This window comes from Girardinichthys multiradiatus, chromosome 1, assembly GCF_021462225.1.
Source record: "Girardinichthys multiradiatus isolate DD_20200921_A chromosome 1, DD_fGirMul_XY1, whole genome shotgun sequence".
NCBI lineage: Eukaryota > Metazoa > Chordata > Actinopteri > Cyprinodontiformes > Goodeidae > Girardinichthys > Girardinichthys multiradiatus.
In genome coordinates, this window is record NC_061794.1 from 42,134,137 (window position 1) to 42,153,035 (window position 18,899).

The 18,899-nt window shown below is 39.3% G+C and overlaps 1 protein-coding gene across 1 annotated transcript; it reads left to right on the forward strand.

Annotated features, from left to right (window-relative positions):
- Window positions 1–216: 216 nt before the first annotated feature.
- Window positions 217–16,484, forward strand: nol9 (nucleolar protein 9). The gene is made up of 13 exons (XM_047373744.1): window positions 217–419; window positions 4,701–5,220; window positions 5,306–5,516; window positions 8,770–8,900; window positions 9,028–9,163; window positions 10,517–10,613; window positions 10,769–10,866; window positions 13,208–13,375; window positions 13,455–13,707; window positions 13,790–13,904; window positions 15,434–15,608; window positions 15,793–15,926; window positions 16,017–16,484. The coding sequence occupies exons 2-13, from the start codon at window positions 4,756–4,758 to the stop codon at window positions 16,134–16,136; spliced, it is 2,103 nt and encodes a 700-aa protein (XP_047229700.1). The 5' UTR covers window positions 217–419; window positions 4,701–4,755; the 3' UTR covers window positions 16,137–16,484.
- The last annotated feature ends 2,415 nt before the right edge of the window (window positions 16,485–18,899 follow it).

Consider the following 18,899-nt stretch of genomic DNA (forward strand, 5'->3'; position numbering starts at 1 on the left):
AGTTTTTGTTGATTAGATTACATATAATAAAAAGAAAAATAATCCAAAAGGCACTCTTTTTAATTAATGCGTATATTAGAAATATATATTGTATCTTAGCTAATGTTAATACGCGATTAATCTATTTCTATTACTTATTAGTGTTTACATCTCACATGAAAACACTCCTGGAAAGATTTTAGTGGGTCATGTTCCGTCGTTTCGTTTCCTGACAACCAATCACAACAGCGCGTTGATCAAGTGTGGTTGGTCTGGTTGTTTGCGATTCACACACGCAAGTTAGCCTGCTAGCGTTGGCTAATTAGCGTAACGTCACTTTCTTAGTTTTATTCACATTTATTGATAATAAACGTTGTTTGGTTAGTAGATGTAAGAGGCGTGCTTACCACAGCTTTGCGTCGTTTTCACCGAAGTGGATGGTAAGTTTTTCTTTTTTTATCTGGAAGGCTTTAGCTTCAGGCTAATGCTACTTCTTTGCACAGGTTGTGCTATGTTAACGTTAGTAACGATTGTCTCACAGCAAATTTAAAATTGAGGATGTTTAGTGAATGCACAGCCTGGAGCACTGTCATTAAAAGCAATTCAGCTCCATTAAGGTTTCAGGCGTTCATCTTTTCTCTTGTTTCCCAACTTGAAGCTAGCTGAGACTAACTTGCTCTGACAATAAAATAGATTCGTAACGGGGCTGAAAGCTTTAAAGTGGAGTTTGGAGTTACTTCGGGGTCCAGTTGGGGTCCGTTTAAAAAAAAAAAAAAAAAGTTAGATTAACAAATGTAAGTCAGAGTAGGATGAGACAGAAAATAACAAATGGCACCAAATGTGTCACATGTTCATGGTGGCTGAAAGATTTATACACTGCTCAAAAAAAATAAAGGGAACGCTCAAATAACACATCCTAGATGTGAATGAATGAAATATTCTCATTGAATACTTTATTCTGTACAAAGTTGAATGTGCTGACAACAAAATCACACAAAAATCATCAATGGAAATCAAATTTATTAACCAATGGAGGCCTGGATATGGAGTCACACACAAAATTAAATTGGAAAAACACACTAGAGGCTGATCCAACTTTGATGTAATGTCCTTAAAACAAGTCAAAATGAGGCTCAGTATTGTGTGTGGTTTCCACGTGCCTGTATGACCTCCCTACAACACCTGGACATGCTCCTGATGAGACGGTGGATGGTCTCCTAAGGGATCTCCTCCCAGACCTGGACTAAACCATCCACCTGGCAGTGCTCCTCCTGTTCCTCCTTGCACAAAGGCGGAGGTAGCGGTCCTGCTTCTGGGTTGTTGTCCTCCTACGGACTCCTCCACGTCTCCTGGTGTACTGGCCTGTCTCCTGGTAGCACCTCCAGGCTCTGGACACTACGCTGACAGACACAGCAAACCTTCTTGCCACAGCTCACATTGATGTGCCATCCTGGATGAGCTGCACTACCTGAGCCACTTGTGTGGGTTGTAGAGTCCGTCTCATGCTACCACGAGTGTGAAAGCACCACCAACATTCAAAATGACCAAAACATCAGCCAGAAAACATCGGTACTGAGAAGTGGTCTGTGGTCCCCACCTGCAGAACCACTCCTTTATTAAGAGTCTTGCTAATCGCCAAAGATTTCCCCCTGTTGTCTATTTTATTTGAACAACATGTGAAATTGATTGTCAATCAGTGTTGCTTCCTAAGTGGACAGTTTGATTTCACAGAAGTTCGATTTACTTGGATTTACTTATTGTGTTGTTTAAGTGTTCCCTTTATTTTTTTGAGCAGTGTATATTCAACACAGATCAAGAAACTGATTGAAACTGGTTTGAGCAGTTCATAGTCTTTATTTCTTTGATTATTGTGAAATCTATATGTTGGTACATGTTAAAACGCTTTTAAAAATAGCTGTATGATAAAGCAAAAAAATCAACCTGAAAGAGCATTAAAATACCTTTGAAATGTTACCAAGATCATGAATGTAGGTTAAAACATAAGACTATTACAGTCTTATTATGGGGTAATTTATGTCCCTCAGTTTATAATAGACTATTTGAAAACTTGTAGGTAAAAATAAAATTTTAGCATTCTTGTATTCAGCCAACAGGTCACATTTGTGATTTTTGAAGCAGATTTTTTTTTTTTTTACGGTTAAAAAGAGTAAGAGAATATTGCATATAAAAGCTACACAGCTTACTTTCTTTTTTAAATGAAACATTATTGTTAAGTCCCGATTAAAAATGATGTCCGATATTTGATGGAATCTGGACCTTGCATGCTGCTTTGGCACATGCTCTTGTATTCAATCTGTTGATTTTTGATATATGGAAACAAAAAAATAATAATATGAACCAAAATACTATTTGGTTGACTTCAAAAATGTTGAGTTATCTTAAGATAACTCAAACACAGTTTTGTCTGACCAAAACTTTAACTATAGGCCCCTGGCTTTGTTGTTAACAGGAATGAAAAACAAAAAAATAATAAATGATATCATGTTAATGTTTACTTTTTCTTATTGGAAATTCTTGAAAGTGCAACCCCCACTAGCAAATAAAAAAAGCAGTTTTTCAGCTTGTAGCGTAATGATCAATGAAGTGATTGGAATACAACTGATAGCAACAGGTTTACTGATGGTAGCATACCTGCTGTCTGTCAAGCAGGCTCCATATGTCACCATGCAAGAGTTGGTCGTACACGGTCTAATGTCTGATCAGAAAATTAGGGCATGTTTGTTTGTGACTAATGCTTTTTGGTACTGTAAAATGGTTTACAGAAGATATTTGTTTAAATCCTTTTTTTTTTTTTAAGTAAAATAAACAGATAAAAGAAACACGGTTCATAACTAAACTAAATGTCACTGAAACATATACAAACAACTACAAATAAAAATATGAAAGACACTTATAGAGCTGCAATGGGTTTGTTGTTAACTCTTGGCTGTTTAAATTAAAGGCAAACAATTTTACTGTCTGATTCCCACACTTTAAAGAATTATCTTGATTTTTGGATAGAAATAATGTTTGATCAATTTAAAACAAAGATCGTCACCAAGTGGTTGGATAACCCAGAATAGGAGTTGTTTCTGTCCACTGTCGCCATGTGCGTTCTCTGGATCAAAGACTGCTGTAAAGTCAACGGCTCGATGCAGTCAGCTGTGCTACCTTGGATAATGTTTTCCAGTTGGCCCTCTAAACTTAATTTGCATGTATTTTATTTAACTAGGATTGAGTTGGAATGTGTTTATGTGAGATAGCCTGTCCAAAGTGTCTGAAAAAGGGCAGCAGACTCATGTTCTCCAGTGTAGCAGGTGGTTTATTTACAAAATGAATTATCAAAACAAAACATATTTTAAAAACTTAAAATTTAAATTGGCAAAATAAACATAGCTGTACTCAAACCAACCAAAATGAATGTCACGTGCACACCGCTACACTGACCTGTTTCTCTCCTCTTGAACTTCTTTCTTGATCTTCTTAAAACCATCAGACACAATTAGCTGAAATGGAATCTTCCATTTTACAGGAATATTCTAACATGAGAAATAATCTCAAGTCACTGAAGCTACTTCTTACTAGCGACAAACCCGTGTTTACTGTTTGACCATTATAAGCTCACACTAAGCACATCAAAACTAAGACAAACAAAACCCTAAAGTGAACTTAATAATTTAACAGTTTTCTTTTCCCCTCTTCACCTGGTCCCTCCTATGACGTCACTTCCCTGAAACCTACAAATACAGGAAGTTAGGGCACCTCTTCATTTAGGTCCTGGAACACAAGTAAGCGGTAAAATAACAAGCAGCCACATGCAAGTTTTAAACAAAATATATTAACAGAACTTACCAAACTTTTCTCTAACCAAGATGTTAAGTCAAATAATCTGCAACAATGCAAAACACAAACAAACCTGGGAGAGTAAATGTTAGCAAACAGAAGATGAAGTATGGCAAAACCAAAACAAGAATGTTACTAAAATCACTAACAGTAACTAAGCAAATGGTGTTCATCCATTTTACCACAGTTTAATTGAATAAATATTTCTATATGTTTAGATTGATTTGAATGTACACTATAGTTATGTAACACACAATGAATATGACCTTTTTTCCCCATCATAAATTGCATGGAGATGATATTTCTATTTAAAGATTCAGCCATTCGTGCTCTGTATATTGTTAAGCTATATTTAGGCAGTTGGGTGGACAGTAACTGGGTAATGCCCCGACCTTACGTGTACCTTCAGTGGCTGAGATCATAAAACTCACCGAGTTTGGTGGGAACAATATTCAAAGGTAAAAGGAAAAAATGTGGGTTAATTATAATTCCTAATTGCATTTTTCAGCAATAGTATCACAATTAAATCTTTTTCCAATGTTGTTCTGCTTTAATGCAATACAAATAAACTCAGCTTAATTGTATACATTCACGCCTTGCACTTTGCTACTGTGAAACTATACACTCCTGGTTACCTATACATAAGTAAAAAAATGCCACTGTTTAGAATGACCAATCAACAACAGCAGTCTAAAAAATATTTTTGGTTAGTTTGTTTTTTTTTTTTTTTTATTCACACACTTTAGAGTGAAGTTTATATGGGCAGAGCAAGAGAATGAGAAATGGAGGAACAGCTTGAGTCTCAGTACAGAAGAGTTTGAGTTGCAACTCAATCTTTCTGTGGTTTATCACTAAATAACTTGGCTATCTCTTCACAGGTTCCGCACTTTCATTTGCCTCTGCACAACATTACTGCATGTTGATTACAAGACCATGAAGGTGAACAAAAACACCCAGATAAAAGGTAAAGCTCAAAAATGGAAAGATGTGAGGAGCAAACGATGCAGATCTTCCATCAAGCCTTCAGAGCTCAACTCTAGTCCTGTTATAGTCAAGATGATAAAGGAGCACCAGGTGTCTGTGAAGAAAAAACCCTCGGTCAAGAGGTTAAAAAATAAACCAAAAACTGTTTCTGAAAACAAGAAAAACTCTCCTGGATCTGGATTGAACAAGCCCAACTCTCAAGCCAATGGGTGCTCAACGTTTGCATTGGATGACGAGAAAGAAGACTTTCAGGACTGTAGGGAGGGTTCTGAGTCTGTTCATGCAAATGGTATGGAGACCTCAGAAGACACAGAAGAAGTCCAAGCAGGTAGACTGGAAGGGGAAGCTCTTCATCACTGTGCACAAAGAGGGAACCAACAAAATCGGGCAGTGTTGGTCATGCAAAAAAATCAGGTATGCTTCACCCAGCAATCCTTAATTAATAAACATATATCTCTAACAACGTCAATACTTAAACATCCCGTTAACTGTCTTACAGACCATGTGCTTCCGCGGGAAGTGCATTGTGACCTGTTTATATGGTCGTGTTGAAGTAATGGGATTTACCATTGATGAGGGTCAAAGGTCATACCCCCTCTTTTCCCCAGCTTCACACTGCCCTCTCACAATCAGAGCACTGGGAAACTCTGATTACATCAGAGATGACAGAACAGAGGCTTCTAACATCCTTCAAGATTATCTCTCGCAAGGTAAACTTCAAGTCCCTTGTGAAAAAAGTAAAACGGAATTGTAACTCATTTCTAATCTCTGATTTATGTAAGGTTCAGACCTCTCCATAAAGAGTTTAAGCTCGTTTTGATTTCTCTTCAGTAATTATAACAGAATATGTAAGAACATTTCATGTAAAAAAAAAAAAAACTAAGCCTCCTTACATTAAGAGGTCTTTTTAACAGTTTATTGAGAACAGAGGCCATGCCACTGTGTGAGAGAATAGTCTATGTAAAAGAGTATTTCACTATTACTTTAAAATAGGAATACACAATATATATCTGCATTAACCTCATTATTGGCTGACAATCATTTTTTAACATATTAGTGTCGGTCCAATTATTCAGTTTCAGTTTATTCATACACACACACATACATATTCTGCTCATCTTCTCATGGGTCAGGCTATATATAGAATAATGTGTGAATCAGGACCCCAAGAAGCTATTAAAAGCTTATAGAATGGAGCCTGAAGACATCAGACAAGAAGACAATACATCAAAAAGAACAACAACAAAGACAATTTTTAATTATTAGTATTTAATTATTAAAACTGAGCTGATATTAATAAACCAATGTTTATTTCCATCTTGTTACCAAACAGAAGCAATGTCAGCTGTGTGTTTTCATGGAGTCGAAAGGGTAGGGAAATGTATATAATATCAGTAAATATTGGTTATCGGCCATAACAGTGATGTTAATATTGTTTATCAATATCGGCCCAAATTTTCATATCAGTGCATCCCTACTTTAAGACTGTGGTCTCAATCCTGGTCCTCAGGGTCTACTATCCTTCATGTTTAGATGTTTCTGCCCACCTGATTCAACCATCAGTCCATTTTCTACAGGTCCTTCTCAAAAAATTAGCATATTGTGATAAAGTTCATTATTTTCCATAATGTCATGATGAAAATTTAACATTCATATATTTTAGATTCATTGCACACTAACTGAAATATTTCAGGTCTTTTATTGTCTTAATACGGATGATTTTGGCATACAGCTCATGAAAACCCAAAATTCCTATCTCACAAAATTAGCATATCATTAAAAGGGTCTCTAAACGAGCTATGAACCTAATCATCTGAATCAATGAGTTAACTCTAAACACCTGCAAAGATTCCTGAGGCCTTTAAAACTCCCAGCCTGGTTCATCACTCAAAACCCCAATCATGGGTAAGACTGCCGACCTGACTGCTGTCCAGAAGGCCACTATTGACACCCTCAAGCAAGAGGGTAAGACACAAAAAGAAATTTCTGAACAAATAGGCTGTTCCCAGAGTGCTGTATCAAGGCACCTCAGTGGGAAGTCTGTGGAAAGAAAAAAGTGTGGCAGAAAACGCTGCACAACAAGAAGAGGTGACCGGACCGTGAGGAAGAAGGGCCGATTCCAGACCTTGGGGGACCTGTGGAAGCAGTGGACTGAGTCTGGAGTAGAAACATCCAGAGCCACCGTGCACAGGCGTGTGCAGGAAATGGGCTACAGGTGCCGCATTCCCCAGGTCAAGCCACTTTTGAACCAGAAACAGCGGCAGAAGCGCCTGACCTGGGCTACAGAGAAGCAGCACTGGACTGTTGCTCAGTGGTCCAAAGTACTTTTTTCGGATGAAAGCAAATTATGCATGTCATTCAGAAATCAAGGTGCCAGAGTCTGGAGGAAGACTGGGGAGAAGGAAATGCCAAAATGCCAGAAGTCCAGTGTCAAGTACCCACAGTCAGTGATGGTCTGGGGTGCCGTGTCAGCTGCTGGTGTTGGTCCACTGTGTTTTATCAAGGGCAGGGTCAATGCAGCTAGCTATCAGGAGATTTTGGAGCACTTCATGCTTCCATCTGCTGAAAAGCTTTATGGAGATGAAGATTTCATTTTTCAGCACGACCTGGCACCTGCTCACAGTGCCAAAACCACTGGTAAATGGTTTACTGACCATGGTATCACTGTGCTCAATTGGCCTGCCAACTCTCCTGACCTGAACCCCATAGAGAATCTGTGCGATATTGTGAAGAGAACGTTGAGAGACTCAAGACCCAACACTCTGGATGAGCTAAAGGCCGCTATCGAAGCATCCTGGGCCTCCATAAGACCTCAGCAGTGCCACAGGCTGATTGCCTCCATGCCACGCCGCATTGAAGCAGTCATTTCTGCAAAAGGATTCCCAACCAAGTATTGAGTGCATAACTGTACATGATTAATTGAAGGTTGACGTTTTTTGTATTAAAAACACTTTTCTTTTACTGGTCGGATGAAATATGCTAATTTTGTGAGATAGGAATTTTGGGTTTTCATGAGCTGTATGCCAAAATCATCCGTATTAAGACAATAAAAGACCTGAAATATTTCAGTTAGTGTGCAATGAATCTAAAATATATGAATATTAAATTTTCATCATTACATTATAGAAAATAATGAACTTTATCACAATATGCTAATTTTTTGAGAAGGACCTGTATACCCGCTTTTTCCGTACAGGGTCACTGGTTCCCATCTCCAGCAGTCTACAGGTGAGAGGCGGGGTACATCCTGGACAGGTCGCCAGTCCATCGCAGGGCAACAGACAGGGAAAAACAAACCATGCACACACCCATTACACCTAAGGGCAATTTAGAGAGACCAGTTAACCTAACACTCGTTTTTGGACTGTGGGACAAAGCCGGAGTACCCGGAGAGAACCCACGGATGCACAGGGAGAACATGCAAACTCCATGTAGAAAGACCCCCCCAGCTGGGAGTCGAACCCAGAACCTTCTTGCTGCAAGGCAACCGCGCTACCAACTTGGTCACCGTGCATCCACGCCTGTTAGTCACCCATTCATTCCGGTCAGGTGTGTAGCAACAAGGAAAGATCTAAAACATGCAGGACCGTGAGTTAAGACAAAATTATTATGCAGTTTAAATCTAAATTGGCATCCCAAGTTGCAGCTTAGCATAGCTACCATTTATAAACAGTAGTTTTCGAGAGTTCCGATCCTTGCCTTAACACCGATGTTTCCATAAGGCTTGCAACATTCCCAAATCCAACATTATTCCTAACAAGTGGATGTTGAAAGCTCACAGGAATAAAACAAAGCATCTTGGCTGTAATACATTCAGGCTTTCTGAATGGTCAAAATGAGATTTCCTGGTGTAGCTCTAAACCTGGAAAGTTTATCATGAAACTGAGCACTGTGGTGATTTTACTCATTAAATTGGGCTGATTAAAATGGCCTCTCCCTAAGCCATTTGAAATGTTTTTGCAGCATCGCGGAAGAAGCTGGTAAAAAAGGTAACGCAGACGTCATCCATCATCCTGCTGGATCCTTTGGAGACACCTCTGACACGCTTTCTGTCAAGCTTTACACATCTCAGTGAACTGTTCAGCCCCCCTGCGGTAAGCTGGTGGATATTTTTATTTATTTTGTCAGATCGTCTAAAGCTCAACCACAAGTGTGTTTAGGCTGTTGGGCATGTTAGAGAAATTTAAGTTTGTCTAATGCTTCTCTTCCCTGTGTTTGTAGAGTGAACTTATGTCGGCCGTCCTTGACACCCCACTGAACAGTCTGGGTATGATTCCCCTAGGCAGCACCATCGAGGGACTGAAAACATCCAGGAGCTGCAGAGATGCTCTTAGCACAGTTGTCAGTGCTTGCAGAGGTGAGCATCATGTGTTGTCTCCTGCAACTTTGGCCGAAGTGCCACACCCTTTGGACAAGTCTGGGTACCGTTCATATGCAGTAATATCCAATAAATTAGATTATTGAAAAGTTTATTTTTGTAACTCCATCACTAAGTGAAACATATATAGATTAATTACATGCAGACTGTTGTTCGTTAAGCCTTTATGACTATTAATTGTGATGATTTTCCTCTTCAAACTAATGAAAACATGATATTTAAGGCCTTGTCCACACGTAGGCAGAAATCTGTTAAAATGAATAATTTTTAATGCGTTTTGGGCTTTCATCCCCACAGGAAGTCCGTTTTACATCACTAAAAATGAATAATTTTTAGAACTCTGGCATAAGTGGAGATTTATTTTTTTTTAAAAATTGAGCCTGCATGTGTCCATGATCAAACGGACTTTGATCATGGACACATGTGTGCGACAAAATATTGCGGCGCTGACGTCAAATGTGCGACCATTGTTAATAGACTCGGCCGTACAAATGAATGATGAACGATTCCCATTCGACACTATATTGTGTTTTATCAGCTTTTTATTCTAAAACAGTTCAACTTCTTTTTTTGTCCACACAAACTAACATCTTGGTGCCATGTTTTGACAGGAAGTCGTGATTGTTTCGAAGGATTCTGATTGGCTGACATTGGTTTTATTTTTGCAGTACGCTGCCCCCTATGCGTCTGGAGTGTTTAACACAACGCTCAGTGGCGTATTTCTGCGGGTTGGTTTGGATGAAGACCTTTTTGACAAACCTTACGTGTGTACGATATTATTTTTAAAAACGATGTAAGGGAAATATTCGTTTTTAAATACTCTGCTATGTGTTTTCAAGGCCTAAGATAACATGAGACCAATAAAAGATAACATTATATTACGGAAATGTGGGCCTAATGAAAGTATGTTTAACGCCTGCTTAAAGGTTATTTTCAAAAGGTACTTTTAATCTGACAGACGAGCCTCATTATGATGCAAATAATACAGTACTAGCTAAATGTCATTACACCATTTATTCATGTTGCATAAAGGCACTCTTATCAATGTGTTGTTTGATCACTACTTTGCATTATCATTGTCCACACTATTCTCTTTATTTGATCTTATTTTACTATATTTATGTTCCAATTAACTAAAAACAACAACGTTCACAAGTTATGATTAGTTAATATCATATCACAAGATTTTGATTTTGGCAGAAAAAGTCCCAATTTTAACATGATCAAGTGTAGTCATTTAACAAATAATGAATGCAGTTCTGCAGTCAAACTCTGCACTCTCATTAAATCACACTGGAACTCAAGGTAATCATGTCTTTTTTTTTTTTTTAGGAGACATAGACGGCTGTGCTGTTATTCTGGTGTGTGGGATCAAGAATGTGGGTAAATCAACATTTATCCGGCTCCTCATCAATACGTTACTGAATCAGTGAGTTCTGACAAGCTATACTCAGATCATTTCTAATGTTTTGATAATCATCAAATCATAAAACCAAACTAAAAGCTAACAGTCAGTTTGTTATGCTTGATCACGTTTATCAGTGAAATGAAAAGATAACTGTGTCTTTTTTCTGTTAATTGTAGTACTTCTAGTGTCGACTATTTGGAAGGGGATCTTGGTCAAACAGAATTCACCCCTGCTGGTTGCCTGTCTTTGGCCACGGTCAAAGAACCACTTCTGGGTAAGATTTTCTTTTCCCCACCATCCGTTTTTGCTTGATTTCAGTGTTTTCTCTTGCTGATTTTTACCTTTCAAAATCAACATTACATTAGAGTTCACAGTTGTATTAAAACAATAAGCCACTTCTCCGAGCTGATTAGTGCTTGAATGTTTATTGAATAGTCTTTAAAAGTGACTGAATTATCTATGCAGATGATGCTCACAGTAATGTCAGTGGGGTTTTATTCTTACATGTCTGTAAAAAGGACTTCTCTACATGTTTATGCTTTATGAAGTGACTGGGGGTTTATTGGACCACTAAAGCGCAAGAAAAAACAAGTTTATTTGAGTCTTCTCTATCATTTCTCCTGAACACACACAACCCCATAAGTTCTTGTAGATGGAGTTTTCTGATTACAATGTGTGTACAAGTTCAGTGTGTTGCGTATCATAAATCCGTAGGTGGGAGATGCTGACTGTAGTAACACAAGTAGAAGCTTCTGCAACAGCTAGAACACTTTTAAATGGATTTCTCATACTCGGGCTGCCTAGTTGGGTTAATTGTATCTTAAACTATGTGGAAGAAATGTTTTAACAGCACTGGTGTTTTTTAATAACACACCAATAAACTGCTATTTTGTGCATGCCTGTCCTTTTTGTGACCACTTTCACTTTGTTAAAATAGATTTTTCAGGGCTCTAAAAAGACGTAATCCACCTTTCATCTCTCTGTTTTGCTCCAAAAAAGAGAGAGCTTCCTAAAACTTTTAAAGTAGTCTTCAGCAATATTCCTGATAATAATAATAATAATGAAGTTTTGACTTAAATTCAATGCGGAAGACTCCCTCCTACCTCAGCCGGTCAAATGGCTCCTCCATGTGTCTCCGCCCATCCAATCAGCGTCAAGTCCGCACCTTCTCTTCAACCAATCAACTCCAAGGTTTTGCTTTAAAGATCCTCATCGGCAAGATTCTCTCACTCTTCTGCTGAGCTTTGACCCACCTCCTCCCCATCTCCTCCTTGTGGACTCACAGCAAGCCGATCCTTCAGGCCTCCACTCCACCACCAGTCGTTTCCTGTGGGAAAGCCATCTCTAATATAATCCTAAAAATATTCATTCAAACCATCATCATTCGCAGCGTTCAGGTCTTCCCCCGGGCCAAAGAAATGTATATAAAAATAAACTTCTAATAGCCTTTCTTTGTGTTTTCCATTTGTGAGTCTTACAGGATTGAAATACATTTTATTTGTATAGCGCTTTTCTAAAAACTCAAACTTTACAAGAATCAAGCAAAATAACAAAAGTTGAGAACATCATACAAATGAAGGAAGAAAAACACAGTGAATACATAGCACTGGACATTAAAAAACACAAGCTTAAAACAGGACATTAGTCATATATTAAAAGTTGTTCTGAAAAGGTGAGTTTTGAGATCAGTGTTTAGTTTCCTGGAACTAAACACTGATCTAATGCTGACTCTACACCTAACAGACAACTTGGCAACAAAACCATTTTAAATGGGGTCTTTAGACACTTTAATATCAACCCGTCACAAAGAAGCAATTTATTCTGTTTTCATTGAATCTACGAAAACGCCAAACGAACAATTTATGTTCCTAAATTCTGCTGAAGTCCAAGTTTCTGTTTAAAAGTAACAGCCAGAGTGAACAGCTAACATGCCAACACAGAAATACAGTTTCTTGTCAAGATGTTTGCTACACCTCCTGTGTTTCCTGTGGCCTCATTTTTAAGCCCCTGCCTGATGCTGAAAATAGCTTACTTTGAGTCTTTTTCACAGAATGGTTTTTTCAACAGCACCCATCCATTCCTCCTGTCTAGAAAGAACTTTGGGGATAGTTGAAATTGGATTCTTAAGATGATAAATTAATTCCAGATATCTGTAATTCAAATTGAAGTTAGAGATTGGTGCACTTTTTCTTTCTTTCTTTATATTCAATGTTAAAAGGTTTGCCATACACGCTTGCTGCTCATGCTGTGAAACCTCTTGTTATAGAGCCTTCAAAAGAACAGCTGTTGTATTTGTCAGATATTTTTTTGTGGCGGATCGGTCCATTTTCAGAACTGCAGTGTGAAAGTGAACAAAACCATATTAGGGTGCGAAATCCTTTGACCTTCTTCATCCAGTTGAACCAAGTTCCCAAACTATCCTGGCGTTAAGATTTCTTAGTCTTAGAACCTCAAAAGGCAGAATGGCCCCGACACAATTTATAGTCATCCAAGTACTGGAAACCAGTGAGTGGGCTCATTAACATTGCTTAAAACAGTACTGATGTTTTACGTCTGAAAAAGCCACAGTGTTTTTAATATGTTTTAAAAGTGTTCCCCCCAATGCTGCTTTTCAGGTCCTCCATTTACACACCAACTCGCATCCGAGCACATGATCTACTATGGTCAGCATTCATGCGAGACAGACTTGGACCGTTACCTGGAGTCTCTGAAGTCCTTGTGGCGCAGACGTCCACAGAGCAGAGAAATGCCTGTCATCATTAACACCATGGGTTGGGTCAAAGGTCAGTTCAGACTCCTCACGGTGACGACAGCGAAACACCATGAAAATCTTTAGACACACTAAAACATGCCTGTCCGCAGGGTTTGGATTCCAGCTGTTGGTGGACCTAATCCGCTTCCTCCCGGTCACTCATGTCGTGCAGCTCAGTCACGGAGGCACCACCCAGTGTCCGTCCCTCACTCCGGAGTATCTGAGGACAGCACAAGGGTATCATACGCGCCCGCCCACTCAGACCGCTCTGAACGAGTTCACAGAGACCCACTACCCTCCCAGAACATACACCCACCTCAACGTACAGTCAGAGTTTCAAGGCGTGGGACGGCAAGGGACAGCGTAAGTGCAACCTGTACTGAATACTGAAAAACAGGAGGATATGTTGTGGCGTGTCAGTAACCCCTTTACATGTATTTTACAGAACACACCAGCGTTCTAATGAACACAGAGAGTTGTCATTGCTGGGCTACCTGAGTCAGCTGCAATCTCCTGACCCCGGACCAGTTAGACCCCTGCATACCCTGACCCCATACCAGGTAAATTGTGTGATTTGTTTTCTTTTGTATTCAGACAAAAGTTGGTGGAGTGGGATCTGTTGCAATAAGATCAGAGTGAGAAGTGATGCACATTTGACTCTTAATAATTTTAAGATAATACATTTTAAAAGAGGGCTGCATGGTGGCGCAGTTGGTAGCACTTTTGCCTTGCAGCAAGAAGGTCCTGGGTTCGATTCTCAACCGGGGGTCTTTCTGCATGGAGTTTGCATGTTCTCCTCGTGCATGCCAGATGCTGCTAGTTGAAGCACTCAGTTAATTGATCACCAGTGTGATCACTTATATAATATCAGGGGTTTTGGCAGTTTGCTGGTCTGGAGTATATAGATGTGTGTTAACACAATGCCAGGGTGGAAAGACATTGGCAATGATCTTAGAGAAGCAACTCTTGCAGCCCACAGATCTGGTAAGTTGGTTGTATGTTCCAAAAAATGTAGTACAGTAATAACAATTATTCAGAAGTTAAAAACTTCTAACATATCCTTCCCAGGATTGGACATCCTAACAAATTCACCTCATGGTCTGAGGGTGCCACGTTCAGAAAATAAAGAAAATATGTCCAGCTCCACCTTCAACTGTAGAGGTCTGATGTTAAAGTTAATGACGGAGCAATCAGAGAAAGACTGCTTCATCTTTGTTTAATGAAAAATGACAGTGTTGAATCTGCTGTCTGTTTTTTGTACAGCTGAAGTAAAATTTTAACAATTTTACAATCTGTTAGAGATCAGATCAGTTTGGTTCACACATCAGAATGATGATGAAAGGGGGCACTTTCTTTTTACCATTCATTCATTGATTTATATAACACTTTAAAACAAACCAAAGTCCCTAAAGCACAAAGCATAGTAAACACATACAACCTTAAAAGCAGACAACAGAAAAATAACAATCATAGCTAAAATGAAGTCATGCTACTTTGTATTAAAGCCTTCCTGAAACAATAAGTCTTAAGCTTAGATTTAAAGATGCCTGGGTCAGCACTGGAGCGGAGATGTAAAGGATCTTGGTTCCAAAGTCAGGGAGTTGCCACTGAAAATGCCTGATTACCCCGAAGCTTAAGCCTGGTCTTTGGCACATCTAATTATAGTTGATTTGATGTCCTTAGGGATCTAGCATTTACAGAAAGATGTAAAAGGTCATATAAATAAGGTGGGGCCAGGATGTTAAGAGCTTTAAAAACAAACAAAAGTATAAAATAAATTCTAAAATGGACAGGAAGACAATTTAAGGAGGACGAGAGGACAAAAAAAAAAACGGTAGCAGCTTTCTGGACAAGTTAAAGACGTTCAAGGGAAGACTGGGACACCTAAATGGAGTCCATTACAATGCGAGTCTAAACAGGTCTAGAGCTAATAAAAGCATGAATGGTCTTCTCCAAGTCAGGGCAATTTCAAAGGGTTTAACTTTGGCCAGAAGACGCAGATTATAAAAATGTGATTTCACCACCACCATTATTTTGTGTATTTTCTGTTTTGTGTAGAAGTTAAACACAACTAATGATTTCCTTGCAGGTACCTAACACAGCAGTGGCTTTGGGTGTTATGCATTGTGAGGTGGCGCCCTCTCACATGTTTTACGCTGCCAATGCCAGTCTGGTGGGACTCTGCTGCCTGGCAGAAAAAGTAACAAGCAAGGGAGGGCCTGTTGTCCTATCTCAAGCAACCCTTTGCCCATGTGTAGGGTTTGGTATGTTTCCTATACGGCTTTTTATTTTTATTTTATTGTACTTACTTTTCTTATTTAATTGACCTTATAAACTGAATATGATGTAATTTAGAGCGTTTCATTTGAAAAATTGATGTAAATTTGAAAAGTCTACAGCTTAGGTTGTGCATTCAGCCTCTGTGTACTATATGCAAATGCCTTCCAGGTGTCCTTCGAGGTATTGACATGACACGAGGTTTGTACTTCTTGCTGACTCCAGTAGATCCTTCCATCCTCAGAAAGGTCAACTGCCTCCTCTTGGGGGCGATTTCATTGCCTTCGTGCATCCTGACTACACAGGTCTGCTGCCAGTTTATCCAGCATGCTTTTCAAGAGGTAATGTACATATAGCTGTACATATTTTAACCGGTATGCTTCTCTATGTTTCAGCCTGGCTTTGAGAGCGAGATGCCGTATGTTACTGCAGACTACAGCTTCGATCTCACCGGTGCAGGAAAACTACGAGTCTTCAAGGGACTGATGAGGCCCAGTCTGATGGGAGTGCAGTGACCTGACTGCACCGCATCAGTTTGTTAGCCTTTACATTTCATGACTTGTCTTGCATCAGACTTGTCATCACTGAGCTGTGAATGTGCAGAACTGAAGTTGAGTTCGCAGCACAATATTGACTCTTGGAGGGGGTTCACTGCGATCCTCTTAGTGAACATCCTTTTTTGGCAAACTCAGGTGCTTGGATAACGGACTTGGTTGTCTACTGTACCTCTGTTGGTTCTTGAAAGACATTATAAGCTGCTGCGGATCACAAGGACATCGATGTATAACATGAAGCCTTCTTTTAGCTTTTGTTTGTCACATTCCAAAACTAAAAACCTGCCAGATAATAAACGAAAAAACTTCTGCTGAGCTTTGTTATTGTGTCTTTGGATCAGTTGTGTCACTTGTGCTTGTTAGAAATGATACTGGTATTTATGTTTTACATTTGAAACTGGGGCTGCACGGTGGCGCAGTTGGTAGCACTGTTGCCTTGCAGCAAGAAGGTCCTGGGTTCAATTCCCAGCCTGGGGTCTTTCTGCATGGAGTTTGCATGTTCTCCCCGTGCATGCGTGGGTTCTCACCGGGTACTCCGGCTTCCTCCCACAGTCCAAAGACATGCCTGTTAGGTTAATTGGTCACTCTAAATTGCCCTTAGGTGTATGAATGAGTGTGTGCTTGGTTGTTTGTGTGTTGCCCTGCGATGGACTGGCGATCTGTCCAGGGTGTACCCCGCCTCTCGCCCATAGACTGCTGGAGATAGGCACCAGCTCCCCCGCGACCCACTATGGAATAAGCGGTAGAAAATGACTGACTGATATTTCAATACAGTGAATAAAAACACATCGCCTTCTGTTTTTCTCACTGATAATGAATCAGACTAAACCTTTCCTGCTTTAGGTCCAATAGGATTACCAAACTCATTTCTGTTTGTTAAATGCCACAATAATCAGACTTTTTTTTATTATCGTTACCAGAGTCTGAGGTTCATATACATCTCCTCAGTGTTTGGTAAAATTGCTATTTAAACTGTATGTCTTGAGTCAAACATTTTGGGTTTCCTTCAAGTTTCTCACAACAATTTCCAGGAACATTGGTCCATTCCTCCTGACGGATGTAACGGAGTCAGGTTTGTTGGCCACTTTGCTCACACATTCCTTTTCAGTTCTGGCTACAAAGTCTTTGTAAGACTGAGATCAGTGCTGTCTGGTGGATGCTCAAAACATTGACTTTGTGGTCCTTAAGCCACTGTAACTAATTTGGTGGTACCTTCAGGTTGTCCATTTTTTAGGACCCATTTGAGCCCAAGCTTTAACTTGCTGTCTGATGTCTTGAGATGTTGCTTCAGTATTTCCATATGATGATGTTCATGATTCCACTAAATATGGGTGAAGTCTTCCATCTTCCAGAAAAAACGTCCCCATGACATACCGCTGTCAACCATGTTCTTCACGGTTGGGGTGGGGGTTATCTCAGGCTTGCAAACTTCCCCTTTTTCTTTTGAATGAAACGATCATCATTGCCATACACTTAAATTCTAGTTTCATCAGACCGCATGAACGTTCTCCAAAAATAAGGGCTTTGCTCCCAAGTAGATTTGCAAACCATTCTCTGGCTTATTTTGATGCTTTTGGATTCACGGCTTCTTCCTTTCTGAGCGGCATTTCAGCCGGAATGAACTTGTTTGACTGTGTTTAATGACACTCTTCCACCACTTCCAGCCAGCATCTCCACAAGATGTTTTGCTTTTGTTCTGTGGTTGTTGAGCACGTTTTGCACCAAAAGACGTTCATCTATGGAATACAGTACAATGACATTGATTTTTATTATAGACATTGTTTTAACAAATGAACATGATACCATCTGGAAATGTCCCACAAGAAGCTGATGAAGGTGTTGCCTTAGAACACACGCAGGCATGTCTATATTTAATTCAGAGATTGTGAAATAACGTCTAAATAATCAGAAGCTCACAAAGCCAGAACATCATCATATGGGCTTACCTTATTGTTTACAAGTATAATCTTGGTGTTCTGAATTTGAATAAAGTAAAAAAAAAGGTCAAATTATTTAGCAAATAGGATAACCAAAATTATTTCTAACTAAAACAGGAATGATTGTCTTATTTCATGTAAGTGAGGAAACAGATTTCTTTATTCAGTGTGTGTAAATATCTTTTAGGTTATTATTGTATTAGTACCTTTTCTAACTGGCAATCCTCAGCTTACATCTGTCACATTTTGCAAAAAATAATTGTAGGTGATCATTTCTTCAGTCAGCAACTGGACTTTTACCTACTAACAAAAACATGTAAGCATGAGTTGATCTGCTTCTGAATAACCTGTTTACAAAGATGTCCGTATTTTACTCCTTGGGTCTATCTGCATTGAGTATGGATGTTCTCCCTGTGCATGTGTGGGTTCTCTCTGGGTACTCCATCCTCCCAGAGTCCAGAAACATGTGTGAGGTTAATTGGTAACTCTAAATTGTCCTGAGGTGTGTGCATGGTTGTTTGTCCTGTGTGTCTCTGTGTTGTCCCTGTGATGGACTGGTGACCTGTCCAGGGTGTATCTGGCCTCTTGCCCAATGACTGCTGGAGATAGGCATAACAAGCATTGTATTATATAGGCAATGAATGAGTGGATGGAATGATGGCCATTATTAAATGTGTTTACTTTCTTTTATGCTACTATCTTTTTTAAATTGTCACACTGTTATCAGAATATATTTTAAAGTTTCTTTTCTTTCATTAGCCCTATATTTGAGTCTGGAAAATCATTG